Here is a 16,745-nt window from a genome sequence, read left to right as displayed (position 1 = left end):
CAATGCTACGAGTGAACGTATTTCCTCCCCAAGCAAAGGATGAGTTTTCTCTCTTGGAAGCTTCCTGGCACTAAGAACCATGTAATATACATAGTAGCTTTTTATCTCTATATAAGATAAAATATTTGGAGAACCTCATATAGTGGACACATTGTAGATTCTCGTACAGTTCAGTACTATCAGTGAATACTTGTCGATTAAAAAGATAAATGACCCACTAACAAATGAAAATGGAATTATAACAAAGGCATTAGCAGAATCCAGCTTTACTAGAAGATGCTTTGTTCTTTGAAACCAATTTTTTGTGTTTTCCTCGGTAATTTGGATATAAAGTATGTAATTTGGAAAGGGATGGTTATAGTTCTTAATCAAAATAACAGCAGTAAAGATGGGCATCTCAAGTTTAGTTTTCGTTAAATGCAGCAGGAATATGTTAGCAGAAAGGAAAGACATAAAGGAAAGATCTTATTTCTGTCTTTTTTATTGCTTACAATATTAAAAATTAATCTCTTTTGCTTACAATCTGTGTGTTCACGATGTGGAACCTAAATTATTACTTCTTAATAGAGCTGCAGAAGAATTCTCATGCTTTTTAGTGGCTTAGCCATAAGCCTGTCTTTAAAGCTTCATTTAACCTTGAGTATTTCCAACCTAAAATGTATGTTTTTCTTTCCATAGACTATTTCAAATAGTACAATCCCAGAAAATGCGACGAGCAGTGGAAGGTTCAAACTTGACATTCTGAAAAATAAAGCTAAGAGATCCTTAACTAGCTCCCTGGAAAATATCTTCTCAAGGGTAAGATTAAACTGAGGCTCTTTAAGGTATTAATTATGTCTGTGTTTTCTAACTGCTTCATTCTCAACTGGCTCACCGAACATTTCCTTAAAAAAAATTTAAGATAACTTTAAGTTAGTTAACACTTATTTAAAATAATCTCTCAACAAAAGTCTCATTTTCAGATCTAGATTTATTCTGGTGCCTCTGATATCTGAATTTGGGCAGCTGAGATATATGTATAGGAAAGGGGAAATAATAGAATATTGATGGCCAATCCTTTAAGAACTTTTTATCATTTGCCACATAAAGTTATAAAGAAGCCCTTCTTTCACTTATTCCTAGGAGCTGATAGGGAATGCTGAAAATAGTTAGTATAAGTTAACAGACATGCGTGTATTCCATTCAGTGAATTTATATATTCTGTTTAAAAATAAGCAAAATTATTTCTCTTCCTCTTCATTTTCCCCTTCCTGAGCAATTCACTCCTAATGCTATTAGACGAGACACAGCAATGTAGATGTCTCGGGTCTGTAAGGCAGGGAAGCCACAGTGGCTCAGCACAGGGGGACAGAGCCTGTATGGGTTGCTCTGTATGGGGGTGACCCAGTGCAGCATGTGGACACCAGAGTGCGGTGAGGAGGGTGTCAGCCTATGGGGGCAACCTCGTTTCTGGAAGTGGAGTGAGAGCCGGTGAAGAGGACATCCTGCAGCGGGATGGCTCAGAGCCAGAGTGGAGGGGAGAAAGCATTCAAGGCGCCCAATACAAGGATGGCGCCCACGGGTGGGGAGGCTGGAGCCTGAGTGGCGTGAGGAGAGTGTGAGGTGTCAATTGTGGAGGTGGGTTACACACAGGGAACTGATCAAATATGTAAATGTTTAAGGATAGTGGGATTCTGGGAGAAGGGAATTACAAATATGAAAGGGGAGGAAATTAGAATGAGTTCTGTGTTGTTGGATTCAACTCAGAGGTAGCAGTATGGAATCTTGGTTTTCTATTTTGAGCAATAGAATTACATATATTATGTTCTGTGTAATGTATATGTGTTAATATATGCGTGTGTCAGTAAATGTGTACCTACGGTCCCTGACTTTGTCCACTGATAGGAGCTGAGAACAGCTTTCCTATACATGCCAGATAATAAATTAAGCCTGGTTGGATGACCCAGATTTTAGGTCTGGCACTCAGATTTTTTTCTTATTTTTTATTTTTTTGCGGTACACAGGCCTCTCACTGTTGCGGCCTCTCCCATTGCGGAGCACAGGCTCTGGGCACGCAGGCTCAGCGGCCATGGCTTACGGGCCCAGCCGCTCCGCGGCATGTGGGATCTTCCCAGACCAGGGCACGAACCCGTGTCCCCTGCATCAACAGGCGGACTCTCAACCACTGCGCCACCAGGGAAGCCCTGGCACTCAGATTTTGGTTTCTATATATCATTCTTTAAGAAGGAACCGTGATCCTGGGAGAAATGGCTAGTTCCAGAACTATAGGGAATGTAGAAGGTAAGTCCAGAGCATCGTGGTGTTCTAGGTAGTAAGGGAATACTCAAAGAAAGGTAACAGGATGTCACAAAGACATAAAAACCTTGAAGGGCTTCCACTGGTGACATCTGAGACAATGAGTATCAAAGTAAATGATAGCAACAGATAGTGACTTGTTGTATAAGATAGGAAACTATAAGTCTATTCTGATAGGAAAAATAAATTAATACATTGGAAATTTGATCATGCTCAGGATATTTACGGGGTAGAATTATTACCTATTAAGTACAAAGGGGAAAACAGTAACTTTACAGTGGAAACAGCTGGCAGGCACCACCTTAATCAAATGATCAAATTGAACATCTTCAGCAATGGGACAAATTGAAATCCTGTGCCACTGATACAAAGAACCCAGTGGCACTTCTGTGGTATTCCTGCCAAAGGGGCAGTACCTGAATCTAATCTTGAGGAAACATCAACAAACCCACATTGAGATACAGTCTACAAAATAACTACCTGTTATCTTCAAAAGTGTTAAAAGCAAGAAAGTCAAGTGCAGTAGTCCATTGGGACACAGTGACTTGTGATGTCTGGTGTTCTTATTTTTATTTCTTTGCTAGAACTCAAAATACTTTTATGGGTAATTTCTGTTGATGATTGAGATTCTTGTTAATTCTAACAAAAGCCTTGAAGCAAGCATGGTCATTTGACAATGCTATTATTTTATTAGCAGAAAACAGAATTTAGGAAAAGAGCCTCTAGAAGATTTGTCGGAAGTGTGTTAATGCAACTTTTCATAAACTTTTCCTACCTCCTCATCTTCAAAATATATAAATCAGTTATGTTCTTTCCTTCTCGCTCATTCCTTCCCTCCCTCCTTTTCTCCCTCTCTCCTATGGTGTTCAGTGAGAATTTTAGTAGAAAGATCGTTTACGTAGGTGGTCAGAGGATCCGATTTCCAGATCTGGCCCTAGCAGGTTTTATATTTATTTACCTTTATTTACAAATTATTTACCTTTTCTAAGCCATTGTTTCCCCACTTGTGAAACGGGCATACTCATACCTGCTTAGGTCATATTACTGTGAGGGTGTAATGTCAGTATATTAGTAAAATATCACACTGTAGGTATGAGCTGGTACATACAGCAGTGGTAAGCTCTGAAACCGCTGTCATTTATAAAAGGACACAAGGGTATTTAGAGTGTGATGCTCTTTATCCCACTGAGTACCTTGGCATTCTGCACAGTACGTGCACGGCTGACTTTGAAGTACTGCTTACATAGCTTTGTATGGCTGTAATGACTTTTCAGCAAGGGCACTGCCAACCTGTTTTGGTCAAGGTGGATACTGTAGCTTTTGTGTCCCAAAGTGCTGGTAAGTACCACAAATTATGTGACCTAACAAGGTCTTAGACCTAACAAGGTCTTACTTGCACCATATGCAGCAGAATGGACTTCTTGAGAAGGTTGGCAGCTACCCATGTTGTATCAAAGGTTACATAGTAAAGGGTTTTTGCGTACTTCTGAAACTTGTCAGTTTATTTTTTTCTCTCTGAGTGACATAGGAGAAAATTGACACTCCAGTCATAGTTTGGCTCATAACTGCTGCTATTTTTAAAAGTCAGAATATTTTATTTAACTAACTATAGTTGTTTATGAAATAGGATACATTTTTTAAATGCTTTAAAGCTTAGCTCATTAGCAATTAAAAAGTGGGTCCAAGGGAAAAGGCTTGACACATGCATTACCAAATCATAATATAGTTAAACTGAAAAAGCTATCTGCGCAAAGGTGAAAAGACAGAGTCTTGTATTCTGGTTGTTTGTTGCTTTTTCTTTTTTTTTTTTAAGTTAATTAATTAATTAATTTTGGCTGCGTTGGGTCTTCGTTGCTGTGTGCAGGCTTTCTCCAGTTGCGGTGAGCGGGGGCTACTCTTTGTTGCTGTGTGCAGGCTTCTCATTGCGGAGCATGGGCTCTAGGCATGCGGGCTTCAGTAGACATGGCTCGTAGGCTCAGTAGTTGTGGCGCATGGGCTTAGTTGCTCTACAGCATGTGGGATCTTCCCAGACCAGGGCTCGAACCCGTGTCGCCTGCATTTGCAGGTGGATTCTTAACCACTGCACCACCAGGGAAGTCCCTGTTGCTTTTTCTTAAATTGAAGCTTTCCAAAAGAGGAACATTTCCTAATATATTTATTAATATATGTTTATAGTTCTAAAAGAGAAATATTCACGAATATAAAGTGTAAGTCATTAGAAAACTGTCATCAAGGGACTTCCCTGGTGGTGCAGTGATCAAGAATCCGCCTGCCAATGCAGGAGACACGGGTTCGAGCCCTGATCCTGGAAGATGCCACATGCTGTGGAGCAACTAATCCTGTGCGCCACAACTACTGAGCCTGCGCTCTAGAGCGCTCGAGCCACAACTACTGAAGCCCATGCGCCTAGAGCCCATGCTCCGCGACAAGAGAAGCCACCGCAGTGAGAAACCCGCGCACCGCAATGAAGAGTAGCCCCCGCTCACCATAGCTAGAGAAAGCCCGCGCACAGCCGCGAAGACACAACACAGCCAAAAATAAATAAATTTATAAAAAAAAGAAGAGTAAGTCCTCATTTCACTTTCTCTTCAGAGTAATAGCCATTGTCCTCACTTGTTGAAGTGTGTGAATTAATGATTTTGGTAGAGTATAATTTTAAAGTAGGTTTATTTTTCTTTGTGTGTAAGAAAAACTCCTGGATAAAACACTCCTATGAGTAATATGTGTCATCTAAGTGTTTTTCTAATGATGGAAGTTGTTTGATATCCATCTGACTGCTTTCTCTATTGTGACCAAATAACCTGTTTGAGATAACCAGGCAGGTTGGCATGTAAGTAGCAGCTAAAAAATAGCAGAAAGCAACGTGGCCCATTTTTCTTTTCCACACACATGAACCCAGTAGTTTATCAGCTAAATGTGTGGTTTATTGCTGGAAGTATGTCAGGTTATAGTATAGAACTGAAGAACTGAAAGAGCCTTCATCAAGTTCTGGGACATTTGCAAAATAACCCTTAACCAATGTAGGTTAATTGGCTTTATTTGTAATTCTACTTTTCACAAAGCTCTCTCTTCAGGAGGTAGTATGGAGTGAGAGCTCAAGAACCTCACTTTAAAGTTGTACTCCCTGAATTCAAATTGCTGCTCTGTCCTTGAACTGTGTAAACATTGGCAACCTAATCTGTAAGAACTTCAGTCTCCTTATCTGTAAAGTTGAGCCAAAAAACTATACCTACTTCATTAGAACTGTTGTGGGAATGCAGGGGGTAATGCATGGTAAAATATTTAACATAGTACATGGCACGTGGTAAGCATTCAGTAGTATAGATGCAGCTATTTGTTTTATGATTGATACAGTTGTTATTTAGGGAGCCACCGGAAATAGAAAACTATAATTGATATACATAGATAAGAATAAATATTGCTTCTATGAAACAAGGTAGGATACCATAAATATAAGAGTCCATGGAGAACAGGAAAGAACTCCTACAACTTTATGACGGTGGACATAAAAAGAAAAATTCAGTAGAAGGCTAGGAAACTAGTGTTGAAAAAAAACTTCCGGAAAGTAAAGCAAAATGACAAAGAAATAGAAAATAAGAGAACGAGGTTAAAAGTTATCTGGAGATCCAAAAGCCAAATGGTAGGCATTCCAGAAAGAAAATGCATGCAGAAATTTTCAAAGAAATCATTTAAAAGTTTTCTTAGAGCTGATGGACATGTTTCAAAATGTAATGGGCTCTGAAGATGCACAATAGAAAGACTGACTTAGATTCTGTTCCAGAGAGAAATAGCAGGGCACACATACAGCTCAGGAATCACAATGACATTCGACTTCTGTACCGAAAGACAGTTGTGCAATGTTTACATATTCTGAAGGCACGTTTCCAGGCAGAATTGTATATTCAGCCTAACTATTAATAAAATATAAGCATAGAACAAAGACACTTACAGACATGTAAATGAAAAAATAATTTACTTCCAAGTCTCCTGTTCTCAGAAAGCACCTGGAGTATATGTTCCACCAAAATGAGGAAGTAAACTAAAAAAGAGGAAGACATGGGCTCAAAGAAGCAGAAATTCCAACATAGAATAGCATCAAAGGAAATTTCTAGGTTGATGGTGAAGGATAATACTGGAAACATCTATTCAGCAAACCTAAATTGCTACCAGTCCTGACTGGGGCCGGAAGACAGAGATCTCCAAAATGGGTAGCTCAAAGAAAGAAATATGCAATTAATGGATTATGTAATGTTTGACCATATTGAGATTTATTGGTAATAGATTAATGATAAATAAATTAGTAGTAATAAACTGGTGATTACTGAGGTAGTTGTTAACTCTATGAAGAACAAATTGTACAAGATGTGAGTTGTGTTAGTAGTAAAATATGTAGCTCAGGTGCAAGCAGCATTTACAAGGTCGTAAAAATCTAAGCACAAAATATTGGTTTAACCAACACGTGGTATAACTCTACTGAGAGAAGAGGGGAAGAGAGAAGTGTGTATGGGGATGGGTAATGAAGTAAGAATCCTAAAGTCTCATCTTCCAGAGTAGGAAGTCAATGGATAGTGCCTAAAATGGAAAGATTAAGGAATAGGAATGTAAGTTGAATAACAGAAGCATTGATATAAGTAATTTCAAGTGTTTGCTTTTGGGGAATGGGATTCAGCATGTGAAGGAGCGGGCTGGTGATTGCCACTTAACATCATAAGTTTGGTAGCACAGTTTGACTTTTGAAACTTTGTGTAGGTATCACTTTGATTAAAAATTAAAATGAAACTTAACCCCCCCCCCCCAATTAAACCCAAGAAATGTTTGGAGACACACTTTAAAATTGTAAAGTGCTATAAAAATATTGTGCGTTTTTTCATTGTGGAGCATCACTGTCACACTGACTTGACGTATTTCTAATTATTCTTTTTAGAACTTCCCCACGTGTTTTAGAGTTATATAGAACATCTTAGTCTGTATTTTGTCTCTTAAGACCTTCTATGTGATGTGGTTCCTAACCAGCCTTTCCATCTTCTTTCCTTCAATACTTGGCTTCAGTTTCTTCCTACATGAAGTATAGAGAGAAATAGATGAGATGATCCCTTTGGTTATTTACTTAGATCATCACCAAAGCACTGTGTGAAAAGAAAATTGAGAACCAATTCACCAATATTGAAGCAGACTTTTATCTAGTCTTCTAGAGAGACTTTATTGAAGTAGTTTTGCATTATGGAATAATGAATGAAGCTAAATCCATACATTTTAGGATGCAGTTTTCTTTTTTAAACCTGTGTTTATTATAATCCTATAATGTAAATTATGATCTAGGTTGTAGGGAGGTTGTATGTATTAAACCATTTTCTTTTATAACTGTTGTGGTTTTTTGTGCTGTACTTTCCACACGGGTGTTTATCTGTATGTGACACCAAGTTCATGGGACTCTCACTGATGTTATGGGTGAATAATGTTTGACTTTGTAACCAAAGTCACTTCAGTAAGCTTGGTCTGAATATCTGGTTATCTAATGGATGATTTAGAAGTAATGGAAGTAGATTGCAGACAGTTCTCTTTGCCATGCTGGAATGGCTGTTAATACTGCCAACAAATTTGAGTGAACCCCAGAAGGATCAATGTAATGCTGACATGAAGAGGCAACTGCCTTTTATAGTTTTCAAGTAAAAATTCAAACCCTATGAACGATTGAATTTTATTCTCTTCACTCAGGGAGCTAACAGAATGAGAGGTCGGCTTGGAAGTGTGGACAGCTTTGAACGATCCAACAGTGTTGCTTCAGAGAAGGTATCTAAGCAGAGCTTCCTTTTTGCCTACTATTGCAACTTGGTAAAAACCAACACTAATATGATAATATGCGTGCTTAGTTATTTTGTTATGAGCTCTTTATGACTTCTAAAAAGTAACTATTTGAGCCTTTATTATTTTAAAGAAGATTCTGGCTATTAGCATGTTGCTCTTTATTCAACTGAGGATTTCTCTTGCTGGGACAGAACACATCCCTTGCTGTCTGACTCTGCTCTGTCAGGCTTTTTACTGTTTGGAGGTAGTATACTTTGGGGGACAATATTTGAGCAACTGTTGATCCAAGGCCATAGAAAAAGGAGCCGTATGATTATTGCACCTATACAGTGATCTTTTTATCTTTTGTTCTCTCCTCTTATCACTTCCCCCTCCCCCATATTTAACCCTTTTAACTGCAACATTAGGCTCTTCTTTATCTCATAGACAATTCTCAGTAGGTTTGGTTTCCTGTTTCCTGTAACATGTAACCTGAGGCAAATGCAACCTATTTTTTTTTTAATGGAAAAATATTAAAATATGTTCACTAAACTTTCTGTTGGTAGAATTGAGGACTTAGTCCAGTTATGAGTCGATTAGCCCTAACCAAAGTTTATCAAGCTAAACATTTCAACAGTGGAGCCTGTTCTGGAAAGTATAAACAGCATAGTTGTCTAAATTGAAAGATTTATGATGTCTACCCATGCAATATGAGAGGCATTCTGGCATAGCTCACTTTTCATTCAATTCCTGTTTTTCATGTCTTTTAAAACATTTTTACCTCAGGGAACACGTAGTTAGATAGAAGCATCCATGGTGAGGGAAGATACTTAACAGGCTTTATTTTATTTTCCTGAAATCTTTGCCATGAGACTTGGACACTTAAGCGTTGTGATATTGTTTTGACAGTACAGGAAACATGCAACCGATATGTCACGGAAATCAGTAGATACGTAAATACAGACTCCACCCTCTTTCAGTCAGGATCTCTTTTCATCTTTCTGGCAACAGTGAGAACAGTACAGTAGCTGTAGAGCATTTTACCACAAAGGGTTAGGGGAGAGAATACCTCTTCTTATCATCCCTTTCACTTTCTGGCCTACCTTTACGGATGCTGTCTTACAGCTGCTTATCAGAAGAAATGGGTTGTGGCGATAGTGATCAGCCTTCAGCATGGTTTGAGTAAAAAAAAACAAAAAACAAAAAAAAGCTACAACAGTTTGTCATGACTCAGGAGGAAGAAGAGGCACCCTGTCACGGTTGAGCTCTGCTTCTGAGCAGGTCTGCCATGATCGGTGTAGGAAAGAAAGGCCTGACTTCTTGCGTTTCAGGACTGCTCCCCAGGAGACTCCCCGCCAGGGACCCCACCAGCTTCCCCACTGTCCTCAGCTTGGCAGACGTTCCCTGAAGAGGATTCCGACTCCCCGCAGTTTCGAAGACGGGCCCACACGTTCAGCCACCCACCTTCCAGCACGAAGAGAAAGCTGAATTTACAGGATGGGAAGGCTCACGGGCTTCGCTCCCCTCTTCTGAGGCATAGCTCCAGCGAACAGTGCAGGTGAGTCCAAACCTCTCTCCAGAAGCTGGAACAAAATTCTCCTGTCACTCTCTTCTGACCACCGTGGAGTCAAGAGTTATTGTGACTTCATGCTGTAGCCAACATTTAGTTTTCAGAAAAATAAATGGAATTATAAAAACCTTCGTTACTAAGGGAAACAGGCAAGCTTTAAGGCACCCCGAAAGAGAAGAGTTAAAGCATTTTGGATGGAAATATATTTTTTTTTCCCCAGAAAAATGGAGAAAACAAGATATCAGGCAGTTGTTTTGTCTGAAAAACCTCTGACAACGCATGTTCCTCAGTGTCTCTTTGACGATGGCTTTCATGAAACGGTCAGCAAATTTGCAAATAACATAGCAGAACTTCCTGTAAGCACAGGGGTTAAAAAAATCACCTACATTACCTTTATACATGAGATAAAAATTGGCTGTGTTTTATTTCATAATAAATTAAAGCCAAATGTGAAAATTGTTAAAAATTTTATCTAGAATAAAGTGATGTTTACAAAGAAGAATACATATACCATAATTGACAGGAGGTATCCATTAGAAACTGTCTTGCATGGTATTTAAAAAATATTTAACAAAATCATTTGGCATTTGGTAAGAGATAATAAAGGGGGTAAATTTGGAATTGTAGAATGATTATACTTCTTACCGTGTAGTACAAATCAGAATTTATATCCTAGAACTAATTTTGTTTTTCTTCGTTACCTTTGAGTTTGGTTCAGGAAACGGTCTGATAGGGGTTCCAGTCAGAGAGAAAAACAAAAACAAAAACAGAACTCTAAGTAAAAAGAAGATTAATTTTTATATTAGTTGTTATCAAATTTACTAGCATTTCTTTTAAGGATGCAATTGAATGCTGATTGTTGTTTTTTGAATAATTTGATATTAAAAAATAAAACATTTAGGATATATAAAAATAAAGTACATTAATAGAACTAATTATCCTCAGATTTTCTTTTATGAAAAAGGATTAAGTATTCATGTATATATGAAAATTTTTAATGATCATTTATATTTACCCAAGACATTAAGTCTCTTTTTCCAGGAAAAATTATTTTCAAGAATTTAAAACATTAATTATCTTTAACTATTAATGATGTCTGTTTTTCCTTATGTTTTCCACATTTCATAAAGTATATGCTCAAAGAATTTCTGTCCATATGAAAAGATGCTATTTATATCATGGTAAAAACTTGCTATGAAAAGAATCTTCTGGAAAAAAAACTTTGTAGATTTAGGGATTCAGATAAAACCATGGCTGCACAATTCCACAGGCTGCAAGAAAAGAACATGGACATTAACGTTTGTTAATAAGCCAAAGGTATTATGATTATGATGACTTCCAACAACCAAACATGTTGTTCTTAAATTTTTAGAAGGGTTTATATCTTTAAAATAATTAAGTCTTTGAACTACTGATAATCAGTTTTTCCTTCTGGAACTTGTTTCCTGTAATTATTTGTGCTTTCCTACTTTTCCCCCTTGAAGTATCTTTTGCGTGTCAAAACAAACACTTTTTGTCCTAAAATTGTTAAGAGCTTTTTAGAGACAAACACGTATGCTTAGACACGCTGCATAGATGAGGAATTCAGTTTGTGGACAATGAACTAGGTCATAGTCATCTAATAGAGAACTGCATGCATGTAAGTTTTTTTCCATATAAATTCAGCCCTGATTACATTAATAGCGAGAACCTGTGTATATGCTATTTCATAGTGAATGAAGATTGTGCCAAAATGTAAATTAAGACGAATTTGCTGTATTTTCTGTACCCAGCATCTTTTCATCAGTTCGGCGCATGCACAAGGAGACTAATTCTTCCTCCAGTCTTCCAAGTCTTCACACTTCCTTCTCTGCCCCTTCCGTCACTGCCCCCTCTTTCCTGAAAAGCTTTTACCAGAATTCAGGTAGACTGTCCCCACAGTATGAAAATGAAATCAGGTGAGATCAGTGTCCTTTGTTTGCAAAGCAACATTTTCTGCAGTGATATACTGATATGTTACTAAGAAGTGGCTAATTAACTTTAGAGTGACATGAATGCATCCGTATGTTGTGCTTGTTCTAACCTGTTTCTAATATATCGGTTTCATTTCCAATTAATTTGAAGAAAACTTTTAAAACCAGTGTTTCAGAACTTTTTGATGACATGATTATCTTACTTTAGGGATTTTTTTTTTTTTTGTACTATTTGTATGTTTCTTTGCCTTTGGCCCCAGAGTCTAAGCCTTGTTTTGTTTGGGGCAAGACCTGGCGCTAACACATACTAAGCAAACCTCCCCTGATCAGGCCTTTTGTTCTTAGCTTCTCTGGACATATCTTATGGAACCCAAAAGCCACTGATTTAAACAACTATACTAAAGTAGTGGATATGATATATCTTTATTTTTAAGTATATAGAATATTTCCTAGACGTTTCTCTGATTTTTTCAATGACATAGACCTTCTTTTCTGAATCTCAGTGTAAGACACATAGTGGGTAGAGGATCATGTCGATAGCAACTCTTTCAGACAACATGAGGGAGCTCTTGAATCTTGTAGATATTGATTTTGCTTTGTTTTTTGTCCCCAGAATCGAAAACGTGTAGCCTATTCAATCTTATTCCTTGCTCTTATAGCTACACAAAATTAAATATAGTGATTTTTTAAGAATTGCCTTTAAAATTTTTTGAAATTATGAAATCTTACTGATCATGCAAATTCTCAGTGGGATATTCTAGCCTTTGGAATGGGGTGGATTAACTTGGGAATTCTTCTCAAGGGGTTGTTGTTGGCTTAGAAGCTTCTGAGATTCATTCCTTTTTTTTTTTTTTTTTTTGCGGTACACGGGCCTCTCCCTGTTGTGGTCTCTCCCGTTGCAGAGCACAGGCTCCGGACGCGCAGGCTCAGCGGCAGTGGCTCACGGGCCCAGGCGCTCCGCGGCATGTGGGATCTTCCCGGACCGGGGCACGAACCCGTGTCCCCTGCATCGGCAGGCGAACTCTCAACCACTGTGCCACCAGGGAAGCCCTCATTCCTATTTTTATGTGTAGCTTGAGCCATTCATTTTTATTGCTGTATAGTATTCCATTTAATACACCAGAATTTATCCACTCTCTTGCTGATGGATATTTGGGTTGTTTCTATTGTTCGATAATTGGCAATTTTTGCAGTCAGGGAGAGGAATACATGCTATCAACTAGCCTGTGTGCCACTAAAATCTTCTTGGGTATTCTTTTGACCTCCTTTCTTTTAGACTTAGGGAATCCAAAAAGTTAGCATATAATTAGGTAACCCACAGTAACTAGTTAAATTAGAATAACCCTTGAATTATCCCTGAATATCTTTTGTCCATGTGTGTCCATTTTTTTCATCCCAAGAAAGATGATTAATATTGGATTAATAAAATTTTGAATCTGAACCTTCCTCTGAATTAGTACAAAATTATGTTGAAACATTGAATTGCTAGTGAAGAAAGTTGATGAAGACAATTTTAAAGAGTTTTTCAGCGACAACCTTATGGGAGAAGATGTAAAAGAAGATAGCCATAAAAATAGCATAATGTATATGGAATATGCAATGAATTTAGAGAACTGAGGATGTACACATATAAAAATGTCAGTTTGCCTCATCTCCATAGTACTACTTATTAAGAATACGGTGCTTTCAATGACACCCATCTGCAATTTCCTGTTGTTATGTTACAGTGAGCATCTGGAGAATCCCTGTTTCCTTCCAGAAATAGAACCATGCCTGAGGTGACAATTAGGAACAGCCATAAGAAGGTCAAAGACTAGCTGTGAATAGGTTATAGAGTACAAAAGCAGTGACTTTAAAAAAAAAGATTATTTATAGTTTTTAATGTATGGTTATATGTTCATCTTCGGTAGTTTCTGCCTAGATGTATGTATCATTCTTGTGCCTAGCATCCCTTAAGCCTTCTGTGCCTCATTCTAATAGGAGGATATTGAGGTCAGAGGACAAATATTTAGTTGTTGTTTTTTTGTGTGTGTGTGTGGTACGCGGACCTCTCACTGCTGTGGCCTCTCCCATTGCGGAGCACAGGCTCCGGACACGCAGGCTCAGCGGCCATGGCCCACGGGTCCAGCCGCTCCGCGGTATGTGGGATCTTCCCGGACCAGGGCATGAACCCGTGTCCCCTGCATTGGCAGGCGGACTCTCAACCACTGCGCCACCAGGGAAGCCCAAATATTTAGTTTTGTATTGAAAAAAAAATTAACTTTGCAGTGATCTTATTTGAAATGCTATATTTAAACATGTGGAGAACTTTTAAATTTATAGGATCATTAAAAATCATCGTATTTTCTGTACTTTGTAGTGTTCTCTTGTCTCTGAGAAGTTCTAAAAATCAGAGATCAATTTTTGGCATGTTTTTGTTTACTTTTTGTATGCTGCTTTGTAATTTGACAGCATAGAATCAATAAACCAAAAAGACACTTAACATTTTTCATTAAAAAGTACGCTAATCACTAAAAACTATACCGGAAAAAAAAAAAAGTACGCTAATCGTAAGCATCCAGCTCCATGGATTATCATAGAGTGAACATCCCACATCACCCCAACCCAGTCAATACATGGAATGCTACCAGCACGCCTTCAGCTCCTCACATGTTCCCACCCAATCTCTACCCCACATCCTGACCTCAAATACCATAGTTTAGTGTTGCCTGGTTTTGAACTTCCTATAAATGGAATGATACAGCATAAATTCTTTTATATCTGGCTTCCTTCACCTAAATTAATTTATGAGATTCATTCCTATTTTTATGTGCACTTCAGTTCATTCATTTTTATTGCTGGATAGTATTTCATTTACTGTATCACAGTGCATTCATTTGCCAGTGGACATGTGGGTTATTTCTAGTCTTTTGGGTTTTAAAGTGTACTCTTCCTGGATATTATTATACATGCCTATAGTGGTACATACCCATGCATTATTGATGACTATCTACACAGTAGTAAAATTATTGGACAAAATTCACTCTTAATAGGTTTATTTCAATTAGTAAGTCACTTAGACATAAATTTACTAGTTAGAATCTTGGAGAGAGTTTTTAAAAAATTGGTATTGTGAAACGATTCCAAATTTACAGGAGAGTTGCAAAAATATTATGGAGAACTGCTAACTCTTTCTCCAGATTCATCAACTTTTAACATTTGCTTTATCAGTCTGTTTACATGTATACATACATACATATATATATATATACATGCATTTTTTTTTATTCTAAGCCATTTGTGAGTAGGTTGCAGATATCATGTCCTTTTACTCTGAATACTTTAGTGTGAATTTCCTAAGAATGAGGATATTCAAGAGTGTGGTTTTATGTTGGCAATTTCTGAACACTACATCTCTCATTATTACTGGTTTCAGAGAAAACTTCATATGCACACAATTACCATGATACCTAGAACTATTCAGAATAGAAAGGAGGTCCATAAAACTATGAAATATAATTTTCTTTTCACTTGGGTAACTCATATCTTATTAGATGCATAGAGTGGATCTCTAAATATTCATAGTCAAGTAAGGTATGTAATTTTCTTTTTTTTTTAATAGATCTTTATTGCAGTATAATTGATTCACAATACTGTGTTAGTTTCTGTTGCACAACAAAGCGAATCAGCAATATGCATACACATGTCCCCATATCCCCTCCCTCTTGAGCCTCCCTCCCACCCTCCCTATCCCACCCCTCTAGGTCATCGCAAAGCACCCAGCCGATCTCCCTGTGCTATGCTGCTGCTTCCCACCAGCCAACTATTTTACATTTGGTAGTGTGTACATATGGATGCTACTATCACTTTGCCCCAGCTTTGCCCTCCCACCCCATGTCCTCAAGTCCATTCTCTATGTCTACCTCTTTATTCCTGCCCTGCCACTAGATTCATCAGTACCATTTTTTTTTTTTAGATTCCATATATATGCGTTAGCATATGGTATTTGTTTTTCTCTTTCTGACTTACTTCACTCTGTATGACAGACTCTAGGTCCATCCACCTCACTACAAATAACTCAATTTCGTTTCTTTTTGTGGCTGAGTAATATTCCATTGTATATACGTGCCACATCTTTATCCATTCAACTGTCGATGGACACTTAGTTTGCTTCCATGTCCTGGCTATTGTAAATAGAGCTGCAGTGAGCATTGTGGTACATGTGTCTTTTTGAATTATGGTTTTCTCAGGGTATATGCCCAGTACTGGGATTGCTGGGTCATATGGTAGTTCTATTTTTAGTTTTTTAAGGAACCTCCATACTGTTTTCCATAGTGGCTGTATCAATTTGCATTCCCACCAACAGTGCAGGAGGGTTCCCTTTTCTCCACACCCTTTCCAGCATTTATTGTTTCTAGATTTTTTGATAATGGCCATTCTGACCAGTATGAGGTGATACCTCATTGTAGTTTTGATTTGTATTTCTCTAATAATTAGTGATGTTGAGCATGTTTTCATGTGCCTCTTGGCCATCTGTATGTCCTCCTTGGTGAAATGTCTGCTTAGGTCTTCCACCCATTTTTTAACTGGATTGTTTGTTTTTTAGATATTGCGCTCCATAAGCTGTTTGTATATTTTGGAGATTAATCCTTTGTCTGTTGTTTCATTTGCAAATATTTTCTCCCATTCTGAGGGTTGTCTTTTTGTCTTGTTTATGGTTTCCTTTGCTGTGCAAAAGCTTTTAAATTTCATTGGGTCCCATTTGTTTATTTTTGTTTTTATTTCCGTTACTTTAGGAGGTGGGTCAAAAAAGATCTTGCTGTGGCTTATGTCAAAGAGTGTTTTTCCTCTGTTTTCCTCTAAGAGTTTTATAGTGTCTGGTCTTACATTTAAGTCTTTAATCCATTTGGAGTTTATCTTTATGTATGGTGTTAGGTAGTGTTCTAATTTCATTCTTCTACATGTAGCTGTCCAGTTTTCCCAGCACCACTTATTGAAGAGGCTGTCTTTTCTCCATTGTATGTTCTTGCCTCCTTTGTCGTAAATTAGGTGCCCATGTATGCATGGGTTTATCTCTGGGCGTTCTATCCTGTACCATTGATCTGTATTTCTGTTTTTGTGCCAACACCATATTGTCTTGATTACTGTAGCTTTATGGTATAGTT

The 16,745-nt window shown here is 37.8% G+C and overlaps 1 protein-coding gene across 7 annotated transcripts in view; it reads left to right on the top strand.

Moving 5' to 3' along the window:
• TBC1D4 (TBC1 domain family member 4) overlaps nucleotides 1-16,745 on the top strand; it is a gene marked incomplete at its 5' end in the record, with an annotated part of 212,941 nt that overhangs the window by 156,649 nt on the left and 39,547 nt on the right. For 4 of the 7 annotated variants that reach the window (XM_082859712.1, XM_082859708.1, XM_082859706.1 and 1 more), the window contains 4 exons: nucleotides 679-798; nucleotides 8,011-8,085; nucleotides 9,411-9,637; nucleotides 11,422-11,586. In XM_082859712.1, coding sequence (XP_082715838.1) covers nucleotides 679-798; nucleotides 8,011-8,085; nucleotides 9,411-9,637; nucleotides 11,422-11,586 — 587 coding nt within the window. The remainder of the gene's footprint in view (nucleotides 1-678; nucleotides 799-8,010; nucleotides 8,086-9,410; nucleotides 9,638-11,421; nucleotides 11,587-16,745) is intronic. The other 3 variants (XM_082859711.1, XM_082859710.1, XM_082859709.1) reach the window with 1 other exon arrangement.

Source organism: Leucopleurus acutus (genome assembly GCF_964270905.1).
Source record: "Leucopleurus acutus genome assembly, chromosome: 18".
Lineage (NCBI taxonomy): Eukaryota > Metazoa > Chordata > Mammalia > Artiodactyla > Delphinidae > Leucopleurus > Leucopleurus acutus.
Note: the sequence above shows the minus strand (reverse complement) of the source record. Positions and strands in the feature narration are given on the sequence as shown.